The sequence below is a fragment of the Myotis myotis genome, unplaced genomic scaffold, assembly GCF_014108235.1.
Source record: "Myotis myotis isolate mMyoMyo1 unplaced genomic scaffold, mMyoMyo1.p scaffold_m19_p_12, whole genome shotgun sequence".
Lineage (NCBI taxonomy): Eukaryota > Metazoa > Chordata > Mammalia > Chiroptera > Vespertilionidae > Myotis > Myotis myotis.
Genome location: NW_023416316.1, coordinates 32,260,359 through 32,281,046, shown reverse-complemented (window position 1 = coordinate 32,281,046; position 20,688 = coordinate 32,260,359). Strand labels below are relative to the sequence as shown.

Below are 20,688 nucleotides of genomic sequence, written 5' to 3'. Positions count from 1 at the left end.
TACTAGAGGCCTGGTGCACAAATTTGTGCACCAGTGGGGTCCCTAAGCCTGGCCTGTGGGATCAGGCTGAAACCAGCTCTCCAACATCCCCCAAGGGGTCCTGGATTGCGAGAGGGTGCAGGCCAGGCTGAGGGACTCCACCGGTGCACAATCGGGGACAGGCAGGGACACAGGAGGTTGGCCAGCTGGGGAGGGACCGTGGGAGGGCTACAGGGCATGTCTGGCCCATCTCACTCAGTCCCAATCAGCCGGATCCCAGCAGCAAGCTAACCTACCGATCAGAGGTCTGCCCCCTGGTGGTCAGTGCACGTCATAGAGGGCAGTTGAGCAGCCTTAGCATATCATTAGCATATTACACTTTGATTGGTTGAATGGCCAACTGGACGACCGGACACTTAGCATATTAGGTTTTTATTATATAGGATAATTTATAAAGACAATAAGGGGGTTGCCACTGGGTATCCACCAAGAGGTCTGGGAGTCCCCACTATAGGTCCCCCCACCCTGTTTGATACAGGAGAGGAAAGGGGATACTTATCATCAGTTGAGTGCTTACACCTCTCTCTCACTGTGTCATCCAGAAGCCTCAAGGTTCTGTATTATCACTATTGCTTGATGTAATACAAAACGATAAGGTTTAACAAGAGATAGCATTTGCTAAGTGCTTACTAAGTGCCAGGTACTCTTCTAAGAGTCTCCACGGACCATCACTACCTCTCCATTTACAGATGAGAAATCTGGGGCTCAGGAGTTAAACAACTTGCCTAAGGTCACCCAGTGAATAACGGGAGGGCACTGTGCAGTGGAATTCCAGAGCGAGGCCCTCGGCCTTGGCTGTGCAGCCTCCCGATGGATCAGTTCACTCTAAAATGTATCATTCTCCACAATGAACATTCTCTCTTTCACCAAGAACTGAAAAATTGAGTGGTCAAATCAGGAGTTTCCAATCCAGAGTATAAGAGCTCTGTGGCCTTCAAAAACAAGAATAGTGCTCTGGCCGATGTTGTCTGGTGGTTAGTGTGTCAGCCTGAGCACCAAAGGGTTGTGGATTCAATTCCTGGTCAAGGGCATGTACCTGGTTTGAAGGTTTAACCCCAGCCCCGGTCGGAGCAGGAAGCAACCAATCTATGTGTCTCTTTCACATCAATGAATCTCTCTCACTTTCCCCCTCCCTCCTCTAATAATCTATGGGAAAAAATATCCTCAGGTGAGGATGAACAAACAAACAAAAAATGGGTGTCTTTTCATGAAGACTAACAGAAAACCACCATTTCCTCCTGATGCATTGCACAAGCTAAAATAGCAAGTTTCTTTGCATATGGCCAAAATTATATCAACTTTTGGAAACCCTGGTTATCTTCTTTTTTACCCCAATATTTTTATTGTGGTAAAATATACATAACCATTGTAAACATTTTAAAGTGTGCAATTTAGTGGCATTAAATGCATTCATAATGGTGTGCTACCATCACCACCATCCATCTCCAGGACTTTTGCCATCTTGTAAAATTTAAACTCTGTGCCTATTAAACAATAACTCTCCATTTTGCACCTTCCTCCCAGCCCCTGGAAACCACTATTCTACTTTTTATTATCTCCTTCTAGTCAGAAATAATGCTTGTTCTTTATAGCATTACAATGGAAGGGTGGAAAATGTATTGGTTTTACCACTTACTGGCTATATAACCTTATGCAAAAAATGTTTAACCTCTCTGTGTCTCAATTCCAACAACTATAAAATGGGGACAGTAATAGTATCTACCTTGCAATCATTTTAAAAGTTATTCAACATTAAACACTTAAACAGTGGCTGGCATGTGGAAACCAGTAAATGCTTGTTTGCTGATGCTGTTGCTGTTACTTAAGTGCAGTTTAATTGATAGACCAGCGTCTTCCAATACATGGGACTCACGGAGAATAATAAAAGCGGTGTCTGGTGATGAAATTACTTTTCTAGAAACAAACAGAATAGCTTAGAACTAAGGCAAGAAAACAAATAACAGCAGCCAGAGATCAATACCTATTGCTATTATTTCACAGAGGAAAATCACCAGTCATTTTGCCAATAAAGCCTGAAACATAAACATGTTTTCTGAATTCTCTTTGCCTGTCATCCTTTGAACTCCTTAGCCCTTCTCAGCCTAAGGTCAACCTACCTCTGCACCTTTTCTCTGCCTCCAGGGAAGACAGGTAAGTTTCAGTTTGTGTGCCCACCCCAGTTAGTCAGTGGCAATCTCCCAGGGCTATGAGGAGTGTTCTGAGATGGGGTGTGTGTTAGTCAAGTCTGGCAGAAGGTAACCACCATGATCATTGGAGATAAGCCTTAGAACATGTATTTCTATTTTCTTTCTCTTGCTACTTGGAATATATGCTCTTTTGTTTCCTTCCTGGAAACTGATATTCCCTAAGAGAGGCAGAAACGAAAGTGTGCCAACCCAAAATCTGAATTTGTGCTTGGTTTACTACAACGGGAACCTTCCTTTCCTCAGCTCTCATTTAGACTCAAAACTCCAAAGACTACGGAAGCTGAGACCCAATCGCTGATTGTACTAATGAGCTCAGGGAGCGAGGGGCACTGGAGGATGCGCCCTAGCATGATTTGAAGGTGTCAGGAAGGTGTCTGCTGTCAGGGCTCTGACAGGGATGTGCCCAGGTCCCCTCGAGTAGCTCTCCCTTTAGTTACACAATCGTCCGACTCCCTCAGGTTACTGGAGTCCACTGCAAGATGGGGAACTGAGCCCGCACTCACACCCACCCCACAGAAGGGCAGCTCTTTAATGCCCGACAGGTGTGGAGGATAGTACGTCTGCCCCTTCACCCAGTGGCCAGGACAACTCTCAGACACGACCTACACGACTCCAGAGCTCCTCTGTGGGACTGAGCCCACATCCCCTCTGTACGACTGCCTGATACCACAGTCTCTCATGGCCTCCTTGTATTCCCCATCCCTTCCCATCCCCAACTCTCCTACAAGTCTTTTCCTAGGAACATTTCCTAATAAACCGCCATTTCCATCTCAGGATCTGTTTCCTGGGGACTGGACCTAAGACCATCTCCCTAACTCTCCACCAGAAACTGCCCTCCATGATGGTTAAGATCCTTCCCTTGGAGGTTTATTCCTTTTGCTTTAGGTTTGAACCCTGCTCACTGCAAGTTCCCTGTGAGAGGTCTGAGTTTAACCAGGTTTTCAGTTTTGACAATAGCCTGACCACATTTCAAGCCATTTCTTAAAACAAATTTATTTTGATTGACAGCAGCATGAAGAAAAAGGAGTGGGAGGAAGCCACACCGAGGGTGGAAAGCAGAAAGATAAAGCCTCGGGGCCTGATTCCCTTACCTGTGATCTTGGGGGACAGGGGGACCCTAGGTTCCTTCAGCTCTCATGTTCCACATTCTATGAACCTGAAGGATGAGAATGTTGCCAGCAAATGTTTTCTTTTTAATTTGTCTAGGCCGAGCTGTGCTTAGCCCTAAGAGATTGGTTTTCTCTACCCTTTCATAGAAATAATGCATTTCTTTTGTACTTTCTAATTTTGTCCTGAGGGAAAAGAAGGTAGGTGTGAAGTGGTGATTATTTGTGACTAAGATTGATTTTTAATTCAGTAGCTGCATACACACACACACACACACACACACTCCCAAAAGTAAACAATATCACAGTTATCTTCAAATGTTAGGCTTCTGTTGAAACTGATTTAGCCAATGATTACAGAATAAATTACACACCTCTCTGTTATCTTTCTCAAAACCTTTGGTGTCTTAGACAAGAGTAATCTCTAGCCCAGAGAAATGTAGTAAAGAACCAATGGGCTTTAAACAAGAATGAATGTGTGCCCCCCCCCTACACACAAAAAGAGAGTCTTTCTTCCCTCAGGAGTAAACAAATTCAAAACTGACCACTTCTCATCATAGCCCTGAAAAGATGGCCTGATTCTCACATTACAGCTGGACAAAGCCCCGAGTAACTCAGTCTCTCCGTTATCTAGCCAGTTCATGCCATTTCTGGGTCCTGTGGCTTTGCTGGTGGGGAGAGGGGGGAGAATGCCATCTGAATGAATGCATCCCTAACAGTGCTCTGGATAGAAAAGTTAGAGCTAGGCCTGGTTATTTAGCTCCAGTAACAATGGTTTCCACTCCAGTTTCAATTAAACCTACTACACACCACAACAACATCTGGAGATCAGGCACACTCAAAAGTTATTGTCCTTTTGGAAATCAGTCTATGTAAAAAAAAGAAAAAAACCCTTCATTGCTTTTTGTGTAGTGTGTTTTACGCTTTCAGCTATAAATGCTTTTGTATTCTAGATTCTCAGTGATGAGCAACATAGAAGCAATAACCAGGAGAAGAAATACTGTAAGAAACACAACCGGAAACAGGAAGCCTAGGAAAGCATTAAGCACCATAATTTTTCTAAAGGACCAGACAATAAATATTTTAGGCTTTGTGGTCCACGTGATCTCTATCAGAACTACTCAACTCTACTACTGGTGCACGAAAGCAGCCACAGATAACTAATAAATTAAAGTGGTGTGTTCCAATAAAACTTTATTTACAAAAACGGATAGGGCAAGGAGCAGCCTGACACTTGTGTTCCAACCCCTGGCTCTGCATCCAAGAAGTCCTTAATGTACACTTCAAGAAAAAAAATAGTGGTAGTGGTTATAAAAATAGTCACTGCTATTTATTTAAAGTACACTAGGAAACCAAATGCAATCATAAGGAAATTATACAATTCCTTCAAGCTTATTACAGTGGAATTTGTAACATTTGCTATCAAGCCATATAAATTTAACAGTGTCACCCAACTGTTCCAAGGTCAAAGGTCTCTTAGTTGCTAGATCCATGGACCTTCACAAACTCTTTAAAGCATAGAAGAGTAAAGAGACCGGTGACATATGTTGATAATATTGAATAATGCATTTAAAGAACAACCCTATAGCATAGGTACTAATAGTATCCCCATTTTTCAGATTAAAAAATTGAGGCCTGGGTTAAAGAGCTTGCTCAAAGTCATACAACCAGCAAGTGACAGGGGCAGGATTTGTCTCCGTCTTCCTGGTGTCAAGCTCTTGGCAAGAGTGTCCTCTGATCCTCCTTCCTTCTTGCTGTTTGAAACTGGAACCATTCCCCTTTACTAAGTGAATAACTACCCTAATGTCTCTCTCTCTCCTCATTCTATGCTCCTTCTCTGTATGATCCTGGCCAGTCTCCTTTGCAGATTTCTCCTTCTGGGCCATCCTTTAAAATACGGATATTGTTTAGCTTTCAGATTCTCCTCTCCCTCTCTACTCTCTTCCTCATCTCTTTGATCTATTCTCAGGGCTTTGAAGTCCTGACGGCCTCGGGGGTTCCCGAGTCTCTATCTGTGGCCTAACCCTCCTCATTAAGCTTCAGACCCAACTGAACATCACCACCTCAGCATCTCACAGGCAGCCCAAACTCACTATGTCCCAAACTCACCGCCTCTCCCCAAAATCCACTCTCTTTTACAATTTATCTGGTAAGTGGTTCCATTTGCACTTGGAGCCCAAAGTGGCCATGTAGGAAGTTCAAACACCCTGCTGGACAGGCCGTGTGGAAAGACCCTGAAACCATATACACAGGGAACCTCCCTCTTCCCCCCACCACATCCCACTGTCCAGCCCAGGGGTGGGCAAACTTTTTGACTCGAGGGCCACAATGGGTTCTTAAACTGGACCGGAGGGCCGGAACAAAAGCATGGATGGAGTGTTTGTGTGAACTAATACATGTTAACACTGCTGCTGGTGAATGAGCGGAGGGGAGAGCAAGAGAACCCTCCGCTCTTTCGGCTCCGCGGGCCGGATAGAACAGCCGAACGAGCCGGATCCGGCCCGTTCGTAGTTTGCCCACGACTGGTCCAGCCCCATCAAGGCACCTGGCAAATGAAGACATGTTGGTCTGTGGCCATACCACCCTGAACGTGCCAAATCTTGTCTGAAGATGTGTGAGACCCCAGATCAGGCCAGCCACCAACTGAATGTTACTAAGGGAGCCCCATCAACACCATGTGGAGCAGAATAATCACCGAGCTGAGCCCTGCTCAAACTCCCGACTCACAAAATCCTGAGATACAATAACATTGTGTTGTTTTGAGCCACTGAGTTTTGGGGATACTTGTTACACAGCAAGAGATGCCTAGAACTCCCACTCCTTGATATGAACTGAACGTTTGTGATTCCCCCCCAAATTCACATATAAAAGCCCAAACCCCCAGTGTGATAATATTTAGAGGTGGGGGGGGGGGTCCTTGGGAGGCGATTAGATTTAAAAGAAGTCCTTAGGGTGAGGATTAGTGCCCTTTAAGAAAGAGGGAGGGAAACCAGAGTATAAGCACTTGCTTCCTGCCCCAGCACCTCACTCCCAATGACTTGTGAGGACACAGGGAGAAGGCAGCCATCTGCAAGCCAGAAAGAGAGTCCTTACCAGGATACAAATCTGTCTGCACTTTGATCTTGGACTTCCCAGCCTCTAGAATTGTGAGGAAATAAATGTCTTTTTAAGCTACCCAGTCTATGGTGTTTTCTCTTAGCAGCCCAAGCTAAGATGCTCATTATTAACCTCCATGCAGCTAACACACAATTACAACTGAACCTTTGGAAGATCTGCTGGAGCACGGGTGAAAAGAAATAGAAGTGTGCTTCAGATTGGCGCTTCCTAATGTACGCTGCTTTTATTCCTCCAAGGTATACATCCTCGTCGCAGTCTAGTCTTTTTTCCAGCTCGACTTAAAAATTGTATTTAAAGCTATTTTGAAACTTCCAGGCCTGCTAGCCTCTGGTCAGCTCTGATGTTCTTGCCTGCTGGACTTTTGCCTCTGGCAAGTGCTTCTCTCACTAATGATGACATTTAACCCTTATCTCCCTAATTAATTTCTGTCTTCATCTAAACCAATGGTTCTCAACCTTCCTAATGCCACGACCCTTTAATATAGTTCCTCATGTTGTGGTGACCCCCAATTTCATTGTTACAAATTGAACATAATTAAAGCATAGTGATTAATCACAAAAACAATATGTAATTATATATGTGTTTTCCAATGGTCTTAGGCGACCCCTGTGAAAGGGTCGTTAGACCCTCAAAAGGGTCGCGACCCACAGGTTGAGAACCGCTGATAAACCAACCCCAGAAGGTTCTCACCAAGAAGGGAAACCATCCTGCCTTGGATATCCTCTTTTTCCCTAACTCAAACAGAGATAAAATGGTGTTTTTCCAGCCCCACTTATTCTTATCCCTGTCTTTTGGCCCAAATAAGATAACCAGTTCACATGTTTGCTCCTCCAACCACTAAGATTATGACATCCCAGTGAGCTAAGGGACTCCAGACTGCAACCTGTCCGTATCAGGCATCCCATCCTTTCCAAGCGAGAGAATGGGGTATAGACAGAGTCCGTTATGAGCAGCCATTTTAGTTTAGCACCAAATTCTACTTTCTGCTGAAGGAATACAACAATTTCCCCAAATCTGGCAGTGCTCATAGCCTGGGCCACAATTGAAACACTAGACAGTGTATCCAACTTTCAAGCTACTGTGATAGCACTTTGTTCCTTGTAACTTGAGTGCCCAAAGTCCTTTCGCACAAAGCTAAGTTACTAGTCCATACCCCTCCCAAAACAGGTTTCTAAGCTGTCTTGATTTTTTAATACCTCCTGAAACTTAAAAACAAAAGAGGACTCGCTAAGCAGACAAATTCATGACCAGCGACTTGAGGCAGCAGTCCAACCCTTTTCAGAGCAGGGCTGCCCTAAATCTTAGGCCCTACTCTCACTCCTAGTTACAAGAGTCTGTGAAGCAATTGTCCCTGGGAGCAGAGAGCAGCCTTTCGATGGCAGGAGCAGCTGGTGGGAAATAATGCTGTCTGGCTTCTTGGCACCATCCCCAGAGTGAAACCTCAAATCACTGGGCCTGTTTTTATTCCATTCCATGTCTTTCCCAAAGGTGCCTCTAGAAAAAGCAAACTGCTCTAACACAGAAAAGGTCTTCTCCCATTAGAAAGAAAACTCACCGATAGGCTTCCTAGTCCTTTCTGGCTGCAACACAAAAACCTCAGGGTCAGCTCTGTTGGGGGAGGGAGTTGCAGGGTTCAGCATGTGCTTGCATCCATGGTTTCCCAGGTCATGCTATCAGAAAGCATGTCCTAACAACACAGGGTGCTTGAGGAGATTGTCCAAGAAGTGTGGATTTCCAAAGTGAATTTGTCATCTTTAGTGACACTGATGTAAGTGGGTTAAACAGATGTTTAAAAATGGGAAAGCTAAAATCAAAAGCACTGGGTCCAATCTGCCTGTAGACTGTAACCAACTACCTACAACCAAAACAGTCCTCCCCTGGCTGAACTGAGGGTGGGATCGGCAGTTCTAAGGCACTGCGGGCGACTTCCAGCCAAGTATGGGGGGGAAAGGAAAGGGTGAACGAACAAGAAGAAGAAATTCAGAGCAAGGGCCATAGAAACTTGGAATTATGAAATCCAACTATTTCAAAACTTCAACTTTCTAAAGAGAAGTTATTCAAACACCTGAGCAAGGTGATGGAAAAAATTTGCTACATCTAAGAAGAAAATACATGGACTTAAGCCAAGTACTAACTTTTTCTTCTGGAATTATTTCTCCCAAGACTTCTAAACTTAGAGTCCCAGCTTTCTCGATAGTAAAATGAAGAGAATACCAGCCCTCATTGTCTGCAACTAAGAGGATATGAGTTCTTCAGAAGACAAATGTGATGGAAACTCAAGGGGATTTTTATTGACCAGTATTCAATCTGTCCCTCCCTACCTCAAATTTAAAAAATGGAAATTCTGGGCCCTTACCATTAAAAGAGAAAAAGATAGTCATCGTTTACTGACCCAGTCCTCACCCCTCTCAGAGCATATGGTGCATGAGACATCTTGTCAAACATATGGTGTTCCAAACGTGAGAGTGCTAAATATTGAATATTCCACAATGGTTTTCCATAAGCCAAGTTGTGAAGGCTTGTAGGCAAACCACCAACTCCCACAGCAGAGGTAAGTTCCACTTCAGCTTTTCTAACTAATCAGATTTTCTCTGTTGACTAGTTTTCTATCCAAATAATTCATTGGTTTTTATTTCCCATTGAGAAGAAGTACATGAACTGCTTTTAAAAAAAATGCTGGTCAATCAATTTCTGCTTAAAACTCTCATATCAGAGTGTCTATTCCTTTGAGTCCATTTTTCTAATGAGCCAAGGGTCACTTTCCCTCATCTCTCCCGAAGATCATAATAATGGCCATCCTTCCTTTAAGTGAAGTTATTAGCATTTCGAGGTTTTAACTTGCTAATCGTGGCCTTATTTCCTCATGCAATTGCCTCACCCAGCCAATACATAGCAATAATAGTAATTAATAAAAATAAATACCATGTACTCAGGATTTACCATTTATTAAGCATTTGTATAACTTTTCTCTAACTCCCATATCAACCCTACATGTAGGTATTGTTATCTGTTTTAACAATCAGGACAGAGAGGCTCAGTCATTTGATCAACATCACACAGCTTATTAACCAGCAGAGAGGTGATTTAATTCATATCTTTCTGAGTGCAAAGTCTATGCATTTTCGTGCAGCAACTGTTCAGAAACCTATGTGGAATCTATGCTCATATTGTAGCCTCAAAATCAAAAGGCTATATAATAGTTGTGTGATTCGGGGGAAAAACAGAACGATTCAGACAGTCCCCTAAGCAACTGAATGGCTACATCAGATTAATACAGTTTGTTTTGGGGGTCATGATCCACATTTTTTCCACTAATCTACTACCCATTTCTGAACACTAAAAAATAAACTAAACCAAGTCAAAATATAAAGAACAATGAAGCACATCAACCTAAAGACTTCTTTTTTAACTTAAAAAAATAATTTCAGACGGATGGAAAACTTGCAAAGATGGCATAAGTATAACCTTCACCCATCCTCCCCAATGTTAGCATCTTATATAACCACAGTACAATAGTCAAAATTTAAAAACTAATGCTAACACAATACTATTAAGTAACATGAAGACTTAAACCAATTTGCCCACTACTGACACCTCTCTCTGCTCCAGAAACCAATCCTGGACCGGACCTTGCCTTAGAGGCATCTCTCTAAATTGTGAGTTTCCCAGTCTTTCCTTGCCTTTCATGACCTGAACACTTTTGAAGAATATTGGTAAGTCACATTGGAGGCTGTCTCTCACTTCAGTTTGTCTGATGTTTTCTCAGAGTTTGAATGAGGTTATGCACTCTTGGGAAGAACATTGTAGAGACTGTGCCCTTCTCAGTGCATGATATCAGGAGTAGGTGCTGTTGGTACATCTTTTTACGGCAGATGTTAGCCTTGTCGGCTTGGTTAAAATGTTGTCTGCCAGGTTTCTCCACTTTAGAGTTACCTTTTTCCCCTTGTTATTAACAAATATGAGGGGAGGCAGATTCTTTGAAACAAGTTTCTCCTCAAGCTTTTGTCCACTAATTTTAGCTTTCAACCACAGACCTTGCCCACAATTATTATTGTGGTGTTCTACCATCAGTTTCCAATTTCTATCATTCCTTATACATTTATTAATTGGAATTCTTCTGTAAGGAAGAGCTGCCCCTTCTCCCTCTTTTTATTTATTCTGTTATTTTGTTTATATCATTATGGACTCGTGGATCTTTGTTTTATTCCAGGGATTATAATTCCACACTATTGTTATTTATTTTTGCTGCTCCTATTGTTCCAGGTTGGGCCACTGAAGTTCTTTCAGGTTGGCTCTGTGCCTTTCCTAGGGCCCTACCTTTTAGCTTTATGAGCACGTACTTACATTCTGGCAGCACAAGATGCTTCAGAGTCATCTTGTGATTTCCCTATGCCAGGCCTAGAATCAGCCATTTCTGCAAGGAGCCCTAGTTACTTTTATCGGAGAATGTATTAGAAGCCAAGATCTAGGGGCTAGGTGTGCTCATTGCTACTGTGATGTCACTGCTTTTAGGCCATCTCGGTGGACAGAACCTATAAATATATGTATGTGTACTAGCCCACATATATACACACTTATATTTATTTCTATATCTACCTATGCATGTTTTTTAAAAAAATCATGAGTTCATATTGATATCTCTAACTCCAATTCTAAACGCTTCTCTTATGTTTTATTCCCTATCTCCCCAATGAGAGAGTGAAGAGAAATGAAAAGGGCTAATGCATTTAAGTCATTTCCAGCTATTGTCTAGGACTCTAGGCAATGGGTCAGCAAACTATGGCCAAACACCTATTTTTTGTAAAACACTTTTACTGAGGGAAAAAGGTTTTTTTTGGAACACAGCCACATCCATTACTTTGGATATTATCTATGGCTGCTTTCCATAATTGAAAGAATAATTGAGTAATTACAACAGAGGCTGTGTAGGTCACAAAGCTGAAAATATTTTCAATATGGGCTTTTACAGAAAAAGGTTACAGATCCCTGATCTAGACTGCATTTCAAATTTTCATGTGAGAGATGAAATGGAAAGAATATGGATTAAAATCCCATCCTTCCTCCAACAATTACTAGCTATGTGGCCTTTGGCAAGCCACTGACCCTTTCTGTACCTCAGTTTCCCTCTTCCTTGCAGTGTTTTAGGGGAGACTAGAGACCATGTGAGTAAAATTTCTGACACATTATAGATGTTCAACTAATGGTAGTTAGAATGACTTTTATAGGTTGGCTGTTTATAATTTAAAATGGAATTTTGCACACACACATACCCAAACTATTTTCGGTGGTGGTTAGATGATTAATATAGTGCACAGAATCTGTTTGGCATATGGGGGTTAGAGTTTAAACCATAACCCTTAACTCAAATACTCACTCCATCACTTACTAGCTGTGAGACCTTGGATGAATAACAATGTCTTTGAGCCTGTTTCTCCATATAAGGATAATATCTTCATAATAGGCCATTAGAAGTTATGCCTATATGTCTTTATACCATGGTCCCCAACACTAAAAGAAGACCAAAGCTGGGATGGCGGGATCAAAAGTAGCCTCAGGATGTATTAGAATACCTGTTCCTGGCCCTTGACCCAGGATTCTGATTTGGGAGATCTAGAATAGGGTCCACACTAAGCATGTTCACAAACACCTAAGGGGATTTTGTTGCAGGGCCAGGTCTGAGAACCACTATTAATCAGTAGTAAATGCCACACAAATCCTCTCTGTGATCTCATGTCAGCCCTACATCCTCATCAGTGTCCTCCTGCCTTCCTCTCACTCAGATAAATGCTAGGCCCATTAAAGGGCTCCTGCAAGTGCTGCAGGAAAGCAAAACCTCCTTCTTCTGAGCCACGACACTGTATCCCTTTATAGGAGATTAGGTCCTACTGGACTTCAAGAGCCTAGTAAGATTCTCCATGTTTCAGAAGAAAATCTAGTCTATCCCTCAAACATCCTCCTCCCTCATTGCTTCTCATTGCATTAGATCAGTCAACACAAAATCAAGGACCAGGAAGATGGCCAGGGACACTGGTAAGAAGGAAAGAAAATTAAAGAAGTCTGAGGGGCCCTGTCCTCCTATCCCTGCCCACCCCCAGCTGAGCCTTTCCCAGACTGCCCTGCTTGGCAGTGTGACAGGGTAACAAGCAGATACAGACCCTCCTAACCCATATCTTGGATCCACAGCAGCGGTGTGGAAGGGGAATCCCCAAGTAGTGGGAGCTGAGGTGGAGATTCCCGGGGCCTTTGGATGTGAGAAGCATACATCACTGTGACTGACACATCCCATGCCTGAACACAATTAGGCTGGTGCATTACTCCAAAGACAAGACTCCCCTGCCCATTCTTAAGCATCAACAGAAGCCAGAAAGAACAGGTGTGTCCAAGAGGAAGAATATAATGAAGGCTGTCAAATATAGTGGGTCCCAAGGAGCGGCTTTCAAAGTATCTTAACCCTTCCTCTGCCAAAGCTTTTTAAACTGAGGGGGCATAAAATTAAAGTGTACATTTCAGTGGCATTTCGTATATTCACCATGTTATATAGCCACCACCTATCAAGTTCCAAATGTTTTCATTATCCCAAAAGAAAACCTTGTACCCATTACGCAGTCTCCCATGTACCAGTAGCTTTTTGTAGTGAGACGTTTTGAAGGGCACAGGAACATTTTGTCTTCAACCAGGTGGGAGCAACTCCTGAAAAGGCCTAAGTAAGTGTTCTCTTCTCTTGCCCCACCCAGTCCAGTGGGAACAATGAGAGTCAGTCTCTCTCTCTCTCTCTCTCTCTCTCTCTCTCTCTCTCTCTCTCTCACACACACACACACACATACACACACACACACACACACACACCAGACTGGTCAGTTTCATGTGGTCAACCATCAGCAACCATGAGAACAAGAATGCATCACAATTGTTCTGAGAGGAAACTCTTTAGCACCCCACAGCCTGAGTGACTCCCCTAAATGTGTCCTGACAGAGGTCAGCTCTTACCCGCTGCTTCTCTGGGTCCACGTAACGAATGCCGAAGTAGTCCTTCTCCAGCAAGCTGTAGTAGTTGCAGATGTGGTCAATAAGAAACTGCCCTTTGGTCTCCCTCTGCAAAGGAAACACATTGACATTTCAGCCAGAGCTCACCTTGTGCATCAATGCTAACATGTGCCAATTCACCCCGATAGGTCCGTGCTTAGAGAATGGATCCATTCACTCTAGTTCCTGCAGCTGAGGCTTCCAAACTTGGCCTAAAATCTGCAGTGAGAAATACATTACACACACACACACACACACACACAAAACCAAAGGAACACCATGAGCCATTACACACAAACACACCTCAAAGGAACACCATACATGCAGAGCACTCTAATTTGTTCTATCTTATTAAATTATATGTCATTTAATTTTTTCTAATGCTATTTATGATTCATAACACTGATTTCACAACTCAATACCTAGTGGAAACGCATAGTTTGCAAATCCACACATGATGCACCTGACTGCTCCAACTGCTCTGTGGGTATTCATTCCTCCACTATCCTGTGGGAAAGGTCTCCATTTCACATCTGAAGAGAGGGAGGCACAGACAGGCTCGGCGGCTTGCTCAAAGTCACACAACATCTATAGAGGAAGGCAGGATTTGCTCCAGAACAGCAAACTGTAGAGCCTGGGCTCCTACTGTGCCATTTCCTCTCCCCGGAGCATTGGTGAGTCTCCTGAGACTCTGCTAGAAGGCAGGATCTGCATGGCAGAGAAACGCAATGAATGGCATCGGACAGAACATGCCTCACAGCCATCTTATCACATCCATAAATCAACACAGAAATGCACTGTGGGAGACGGCGGGGAGCTCAGGACTGGGGTTCAAACAAGCCCGGGTGACCTTGGCAAACTCCTTAGCAGTAAAATAAGTTGGTTGGACCAGATGATTTCTAAGTTGGTTAGATTGTTTTTCCTTCTAGAATCCTATGAGTGAGAACTGTGTGAGCCAGCCAAACCTGATTAAGATAAGTACCATGACAACAAAGCCTTTTTAACAGCAAAGACTCTGCCAAGCCCTCATCAGGATATTTGATAAGATAAATTTCTGCTTCAATCAAAGTTGCTGACAGACCCATGGAATATTTGGGGGATGGAATGTGACCTATAAGAATAAATGAAGAAACATTAAGCGAGCCTCTCCTCCAAATCCACTAAAAGTAATTTTGGAAGATCAGTGTGGTCCGTATTACATGGTTATCTTTTCATTAGAAAGTAGTACCATCAGCTTGGGCAATGGATGAAAAAGCCACCTGCTGGCCTTGGATGCACCACACTGAATGAAAGACTGGGGCTTTTAAACCCAGATGGTGAAATGAAACCTCAATTTTCCTGAAATCACTTTGAGTTTAATTTCGAATGAACCTTGAGCCTTTACTTCCTTTCTGAGAGAACCCATTTGATGTAGCCCCAAAGTAACAAAACGTCAAAAGGAAATTTGCTTTTTAGATTTCTGTAATTGTTTTTAAGCCAGGAGGCCCAAATGACCAAATATAATGACAGTGAAAGCCAATGCCCAGAATATAACAAATGGATTTAGTCCCTTTCGCAGATTTATTCTGTAATCCATCCATTTTAAAGAGGCTGCTGCAGGATTAAATCACTGGGCACAACACGAGCTCATCATTTCATAATGGGTTGTCAAAAGCTTTCTGCAGCATCGACTATGGTGAACTACCCCCACTATATGCGAGACCACAAGGTCTGTGGGTCAAGGCAATGCCATGCAGTGAGGTGGGATTAAGGAGACCTTGAATTTGCATGACAGCTACTACTAGCATTCTGCCCTGAAGATGTATTGCAAAGCACCACAAAGATCTTTTTTAATAATTAAACACAACAACCAATACACACTCTCTGGCAATATCCCCTTAAACTACCTAAGACCCTTGAGAGAAGGAGATGCCACTGCAGACAATGTGGCAACTGCAGAGTGCAAGTGTGGCTGAAGCAGGGATCATGCCTTCCACAAAGCAAGTGAGGCCAGTTCCCACTCCCAGGCCACCAGGTGGGTTCCAGGCCCATTCCTTAAAGCACCTCCCGCAGACCAGCAAGCCATAGGGAGCTTGTTAGAAGCAGAATCTCAGGCACTGTCCCAGACCTACCGAACCTAACCTGCATTTTAGTAAGATCCTCCGATTAGTCACACGCTCATCCAAGTTTAAGCAGCACTGGTGTAGGAGAAGACCCGTGACCTTGGAGAAGTGCAAAAATTATGCCTGTCTCCAGAAGTCACTAGGGAAACAAAAGCCATTTTTCCCTTTGAGTTTTGAGTTGAAGTATAGTCTTTCCCCACCTTGAGAACACAAACTGCCCCTGCATCCACAGGCTGCCAGCCAGCCTCATCATCCTGAGACGCTTCGTGTCTCTGCTCCAAGCCAAGGCACCGGCTCACAGCCTCACATTCCATTCTGCTCTGTTCCACTCCTGCCTGGAAATCTGGACCATGTTCTTAAGCCATTTAACTTCTTACTATTGGCATTTCTGTGCACTAAGCCCAGGTCTTGCACTAAACAAAAGGCCACCCAGGCCCAATCCGAGGGTTAGTTGTGCTCATTCAGGGCCAGGTGTGTGAAGGTCAGAAGTCCAGCTGCCAGCCGCCCCCCCCCCCCCCACTTAACTGCAGGGGAGGGGCTTGGAGGAGAACACTGGTTCTGTCCCCACCTCCTACCCCTTGACCACTAGTGAACTGACCCAAACCCTCCACTTGCTTCTTCCTGAGGTTTCTAGGGTGGAGGCCATTGTCTACCACCCTGTTCTGGTACTTAAGCCAGTACCTGGCACACTGAAAGTCCCTGAATGAATTAATGCAGCACTGCTTTCTCTCATGGAAAACCTGGGGTCTGGGACCTAACAGGGTGCCTCAGGCAAGACAGTCAAGTCCTTGTATTGGAGGTTCCTCAAACATAGTGGAATTAGCCAACTTTCACCGAAATCCTTCAAGATCTATGGGGAGAAATGGTAATCAAAGATTTCAAGTATAGGGACTTCTTTTTTATGTCAACATTCTGTTGATTCTCTCACAAGATAGCAGTTTCAACAGCAACTGAATAGGGAAAAGGAATCAAGCAGCTACTATAAATTCTTTAGAGCTGTTACCTAAGTTGTGTTTTATTAATCATCATATTTCATAGACATGAGAAACAGTAGGACATAAATATGTGAGCAGGGCCTCAGAAGGATGTTACGATCCATGCCTCAAGAAAGTGCCTCAGGCATAGGCGTTTGATGCTCTCTCTAAATGAAGCTATCCAGTCTCAGAAATGTACTGACAGGGTTGATAAAAACGGTCTGTTCACCACCCACACTTAAACTTGTGTCCCTACACTGGTCCCCCACCACCTGTAGCGCACTAGGACCATAAAGTCTGCAGGAGCTCTGTCCCAGCTATCTGTCCCCTGGAGTGTGAACCCCACTGCCTACCATATTCCCACCTACCATCTTCCACGTCCTCCATTTCCCACTCCTCCAAAACCCCTGGAGGATTCTGAGTTTTCAACTTTGAGCTGAGGCAAGCTAGTGGCTTTCAAAATGGTTCCTTGAGTTTGAAGTGCTTGGGAGCATCATCACAGCCAGGAGACACCCTCAGTGGACACAGCTTTGAGTTGCTCTGTAAGGCTGTGCAGCCACTGAGTCCTGTGACCTGTGAGAGGCAGGAGGGCCTGACACAGACCAGACTTTAGGGAGGATCACTAGGATGAGGGGAACAGGCAATAGTCAGAAATCAGGAGCACAGACCCGGGATGCTGAGAATAGTTCATCCTGGGGTTGGCACTGTGCCGCTAGGAACCCTCTTGACAAACAGAAGTGGGACTGCCAGACCTCTTTCTGAAAATAAAGGTTCCTGCTCAAAGGGTCCCATTGCCCAACACCTGTGCCCACAGGAGTTCTCTTGAGAAGCAGCGGTCTCCATGGACGCACATGTAATTCATACATTTCTGGTATGAGTTAAGGGCCTCAATCCATTGACCTTCATGGGCAAAAGAACAAGAAATGGTAATGAGAAACTGGTGAGCTAAATGGTTCAGCTTCTACTGTGAGGGACAAGTATTTGTTAATTTAAGAAAGATTGTGTCTTGGTTGAACAGCATAAAAATGCTCTGTTTAATCTCTGCTTAAAAAATTCAAATATAGGTTTTAATTCATACATTTTGTTATGGTAGGCGCCACAGCCTTAAACAAAACAAAGCATTTCTTGAGAAAAAAATTAGCTTTTATAATTGGATTTTAAATAGCATGCGATATCCTGCTTTGTTAAATTGTTCCTTCCCACTGCAGACAGTAACTGGTATTTGAGTTTGGCTGTGACATAAATTCAGAAAGTTGCATCCTTATAAAATAGTGAGGAAAGAAATAATACTAAAGCTGTTTAAATGTGGAGAAATGTAAATAAAACAAGAATACAGGGATCCCTTGTGGTTGAGTCTACAGTGGAATCACACAGAAATTAAATGTTGCTTTGATTTGTTTCCTTCAAATATTTTCAGACATCAAAGATAAAACCAAGACTTAGAGAAGCTCAAGTGCCTATTACTAAATACCCATCTGTTATGTAGCAATAATCAGCAAAGTGTGGCTAAGATAATTGAAAATAGAGGCTAGATTGATTAAAGGCATTTTTGTGCACAATAAATATTAATAAGTTGGGGAAAGGGAAGGGTATGGTTATAACTATGACTTAAAAACCAAAAAATAAAAAACAACTATCAAAGATAGACACTCATTGGAAAAAACACAAGACAGTTGCCTGAAAGTGAGGATCTGGCTACAAAATAAAGGCAAGACACAAGTGGCTGCCTAGCCCAGCCATTCCCTTTGGTAGAGTCAAAACCCAAATGCCCATCTCAAGTCCATGGCAGCCCCTACACACCCTGAGAAGACAGAAAAACACTGTCATCCTCATAGCAAGAAGCTTTCAGTATCAAGGAGAAGGTTAAAGGGCCCCGAGGAAGAAAAACTAAGAAACTGTGGGTCCCTGAGAAGATGAAGCAGCCAGAGCGCATTGGCCACTCCATCGTCTGGGTCCTGAATGGGGTCTTCTTAAGGAGAGTCACAGTTAAAGAAGGAGGCAGGGTGGCTTGGTGTAGGTAACATCTCTTCCTCTTTTTTTTGGGGGGGGGGCGGTCATCTTTGTTGTTGAAAGTATTACAGATGTCTGCCTTTTTCCCCCATTGTCCCCTTCTAGCCCCCCTTACCCCTCCTACCCCAGGCCTTCACCACACTATTGTCTGTGTCCGTAGGTTATGCCTATGTACAAGTTCTTTGGTTAATCTCTTCCCACCCACTCTTTGTTTTTCTTCTGGGTGTTTTCCACCTCCAGGACCCCTCCTTGTTCCGTGGCTTTCTTCTAAAAAATGCCCATGTGTCTGTGCTTAGGCACAGGGTGTTTCTCCCCTGGCTGGCACCCTGGTGCTTGGAGAATCATATGTGCTGTGTCAGCTCATCTTAGTTTCTGCCACTGCTCAGTGCTCAACAGGTTCTTTCTTCCCCATCTTTTTCTTCTTCCTGGTTCAGGCTCTATTACCATGGCCACGCCTGACTCTTGAAGGCACTGGCTTCTGAGTAATTTTGAAGTTTTAAAATTTCAACAAAGTGGTGTTTGTGTTTTATCTCAAGCTAAGGAAACCAATTATGCATCGAACCCATTCATAGTCCTATCTGTGGAGACCCTTGGGCAGAGGAGTCCCATGATGTCTACATATCCCACATTGGAGGCAAAAGCAGTTCTGAAAATTATCTGAGAATCATCCTACAGGGCAGCTCTTGGCCCACCTGAGATGGGGAGATAAAGTAGCCAAAATAAGAGTTGTTGAATGATTTATAAAGAAATTCCGGCCGGCGTGGCTCAGAAGTTGAGCATCAACCTATGAACCAGGAGGTCTCTGTTCAATTCCCGGTCAGGGCACATGCCCAGGTTGCGGGTTCGGCCCCCAGTAGGGGCTGTGCAGGAGGCAACTGATCAATGATTCTCTCTCATTACTAATGTTTCTATCTCTCTCCCCCTCTCCCTTCTTCTGAAATCAATAAAAAAAAATTGTAATTAAAAAATTTTTTAAAAAAATTTGTAATTAAAAAATTTTTTTTAAAAATTTTTAAGAAATTCAAAACCACTTACACAACTAGGCTTTGCTCAGGCAGGGGGAAAACCTTCATCCTGACCATTAAAAAGAAACTAACGGATAAAGAGATAAATTTCAGAGAAGATTGTACACCTGTAGCTCTAATGTATCCATGGGAGTCCACGTGACTCAGTCTTTGCATACCTCGGACACATTTAGACAGGAGAAGGTCAATATTAAAAGTACTCAAAAAGAATTTCAATTCTTCATTATTAGTTTTCAAGGAAAATTAAAGAGAACCCAAGGTTTAACCCACAACAACATTTCCCCAAAGCCCTTTAGCTTCTCCAAATGTCCTAGTAATCTCCAGGTACTGTGAAACTCGCCCCAAATTCCCTCCCCAACACCAAACCCACAAGTCTTTATCTTTTATCTCCCCATCCCCTTCCTCTCCCCTACTAATATATAGGTTTATCTCTGATAAAGGTTTAATCTCCAACATTTTCAGGGAACTCGTACAACTTAACAAAAGGAAGATAAACAATCCAATCAAAAAATGGGCAACGGACCTAAATAGGCACTTTTTGAAAGAGGACATACATAAGGCTGAGAGACATATGAAAACATGCTCAAAGTCACTAATCATCCGAGAGATGCAAATCAAAATGACAATGAGGTACCACCTCACACCTGTCAGAATGGCTATCATCAATAAATCTACAAATTACAAATGCTGACGAGGATGCGGAGAAAAAGGAACCCTCGTTCACTGCTGGTGGGAATGCAAACTGGTGCAGCCACTGTGGAGAACAGTATGGAGTTTCCTCAAAAAACTAAAAATGGAACTTTCATTTGACCCAGTGATCCCACTTCTAGGAATATATCCCAAGAAACCAGAAACACCAATCAGAAAGGATATATGCACCCATATGTTCATAGCAGCACAATTTACCATAGCTAAGATTTGGAAACAGCCTAAGTGTCCATCAGCAGATGAGTGGATTAAAAAACAGTGGTACATCTACACAATGGAATACTAGGCTGCTATAAAAAGGAAGGAACTCCTACCATTTGCAACAGCATGGATGGAGCTGGAGAGCATTATGCTGAGTGAAATAAGTCAGTCAGAGA

General features: G+C 43.3%; 1 protein-coding gene across 2 annotated transcripts in view; it reads right to left on the bottom strand.

Annotated features, from left to right (window-relative positions):
- The window catches only part of FRMD3 (FERM domain containing 3), a 228,982-nt gene that overhangs the window by 90,386 nt on the left and 117,908 nt on the right, over positions 1-20,688 (bottom strand). For both annotated transcript variants that reach the window (XM_036330724.1, XM_036330725.1), the window contains exon 2: positions 13,457-13,561. In XM_036330724.1, coding sequence (XP_036186617.1) covers positions 13,457-13,561 — 105 coding nt within the window. The remainder of the gene's footprint in view (positions 1-13,456; positions 13,562-20,688) is intronic.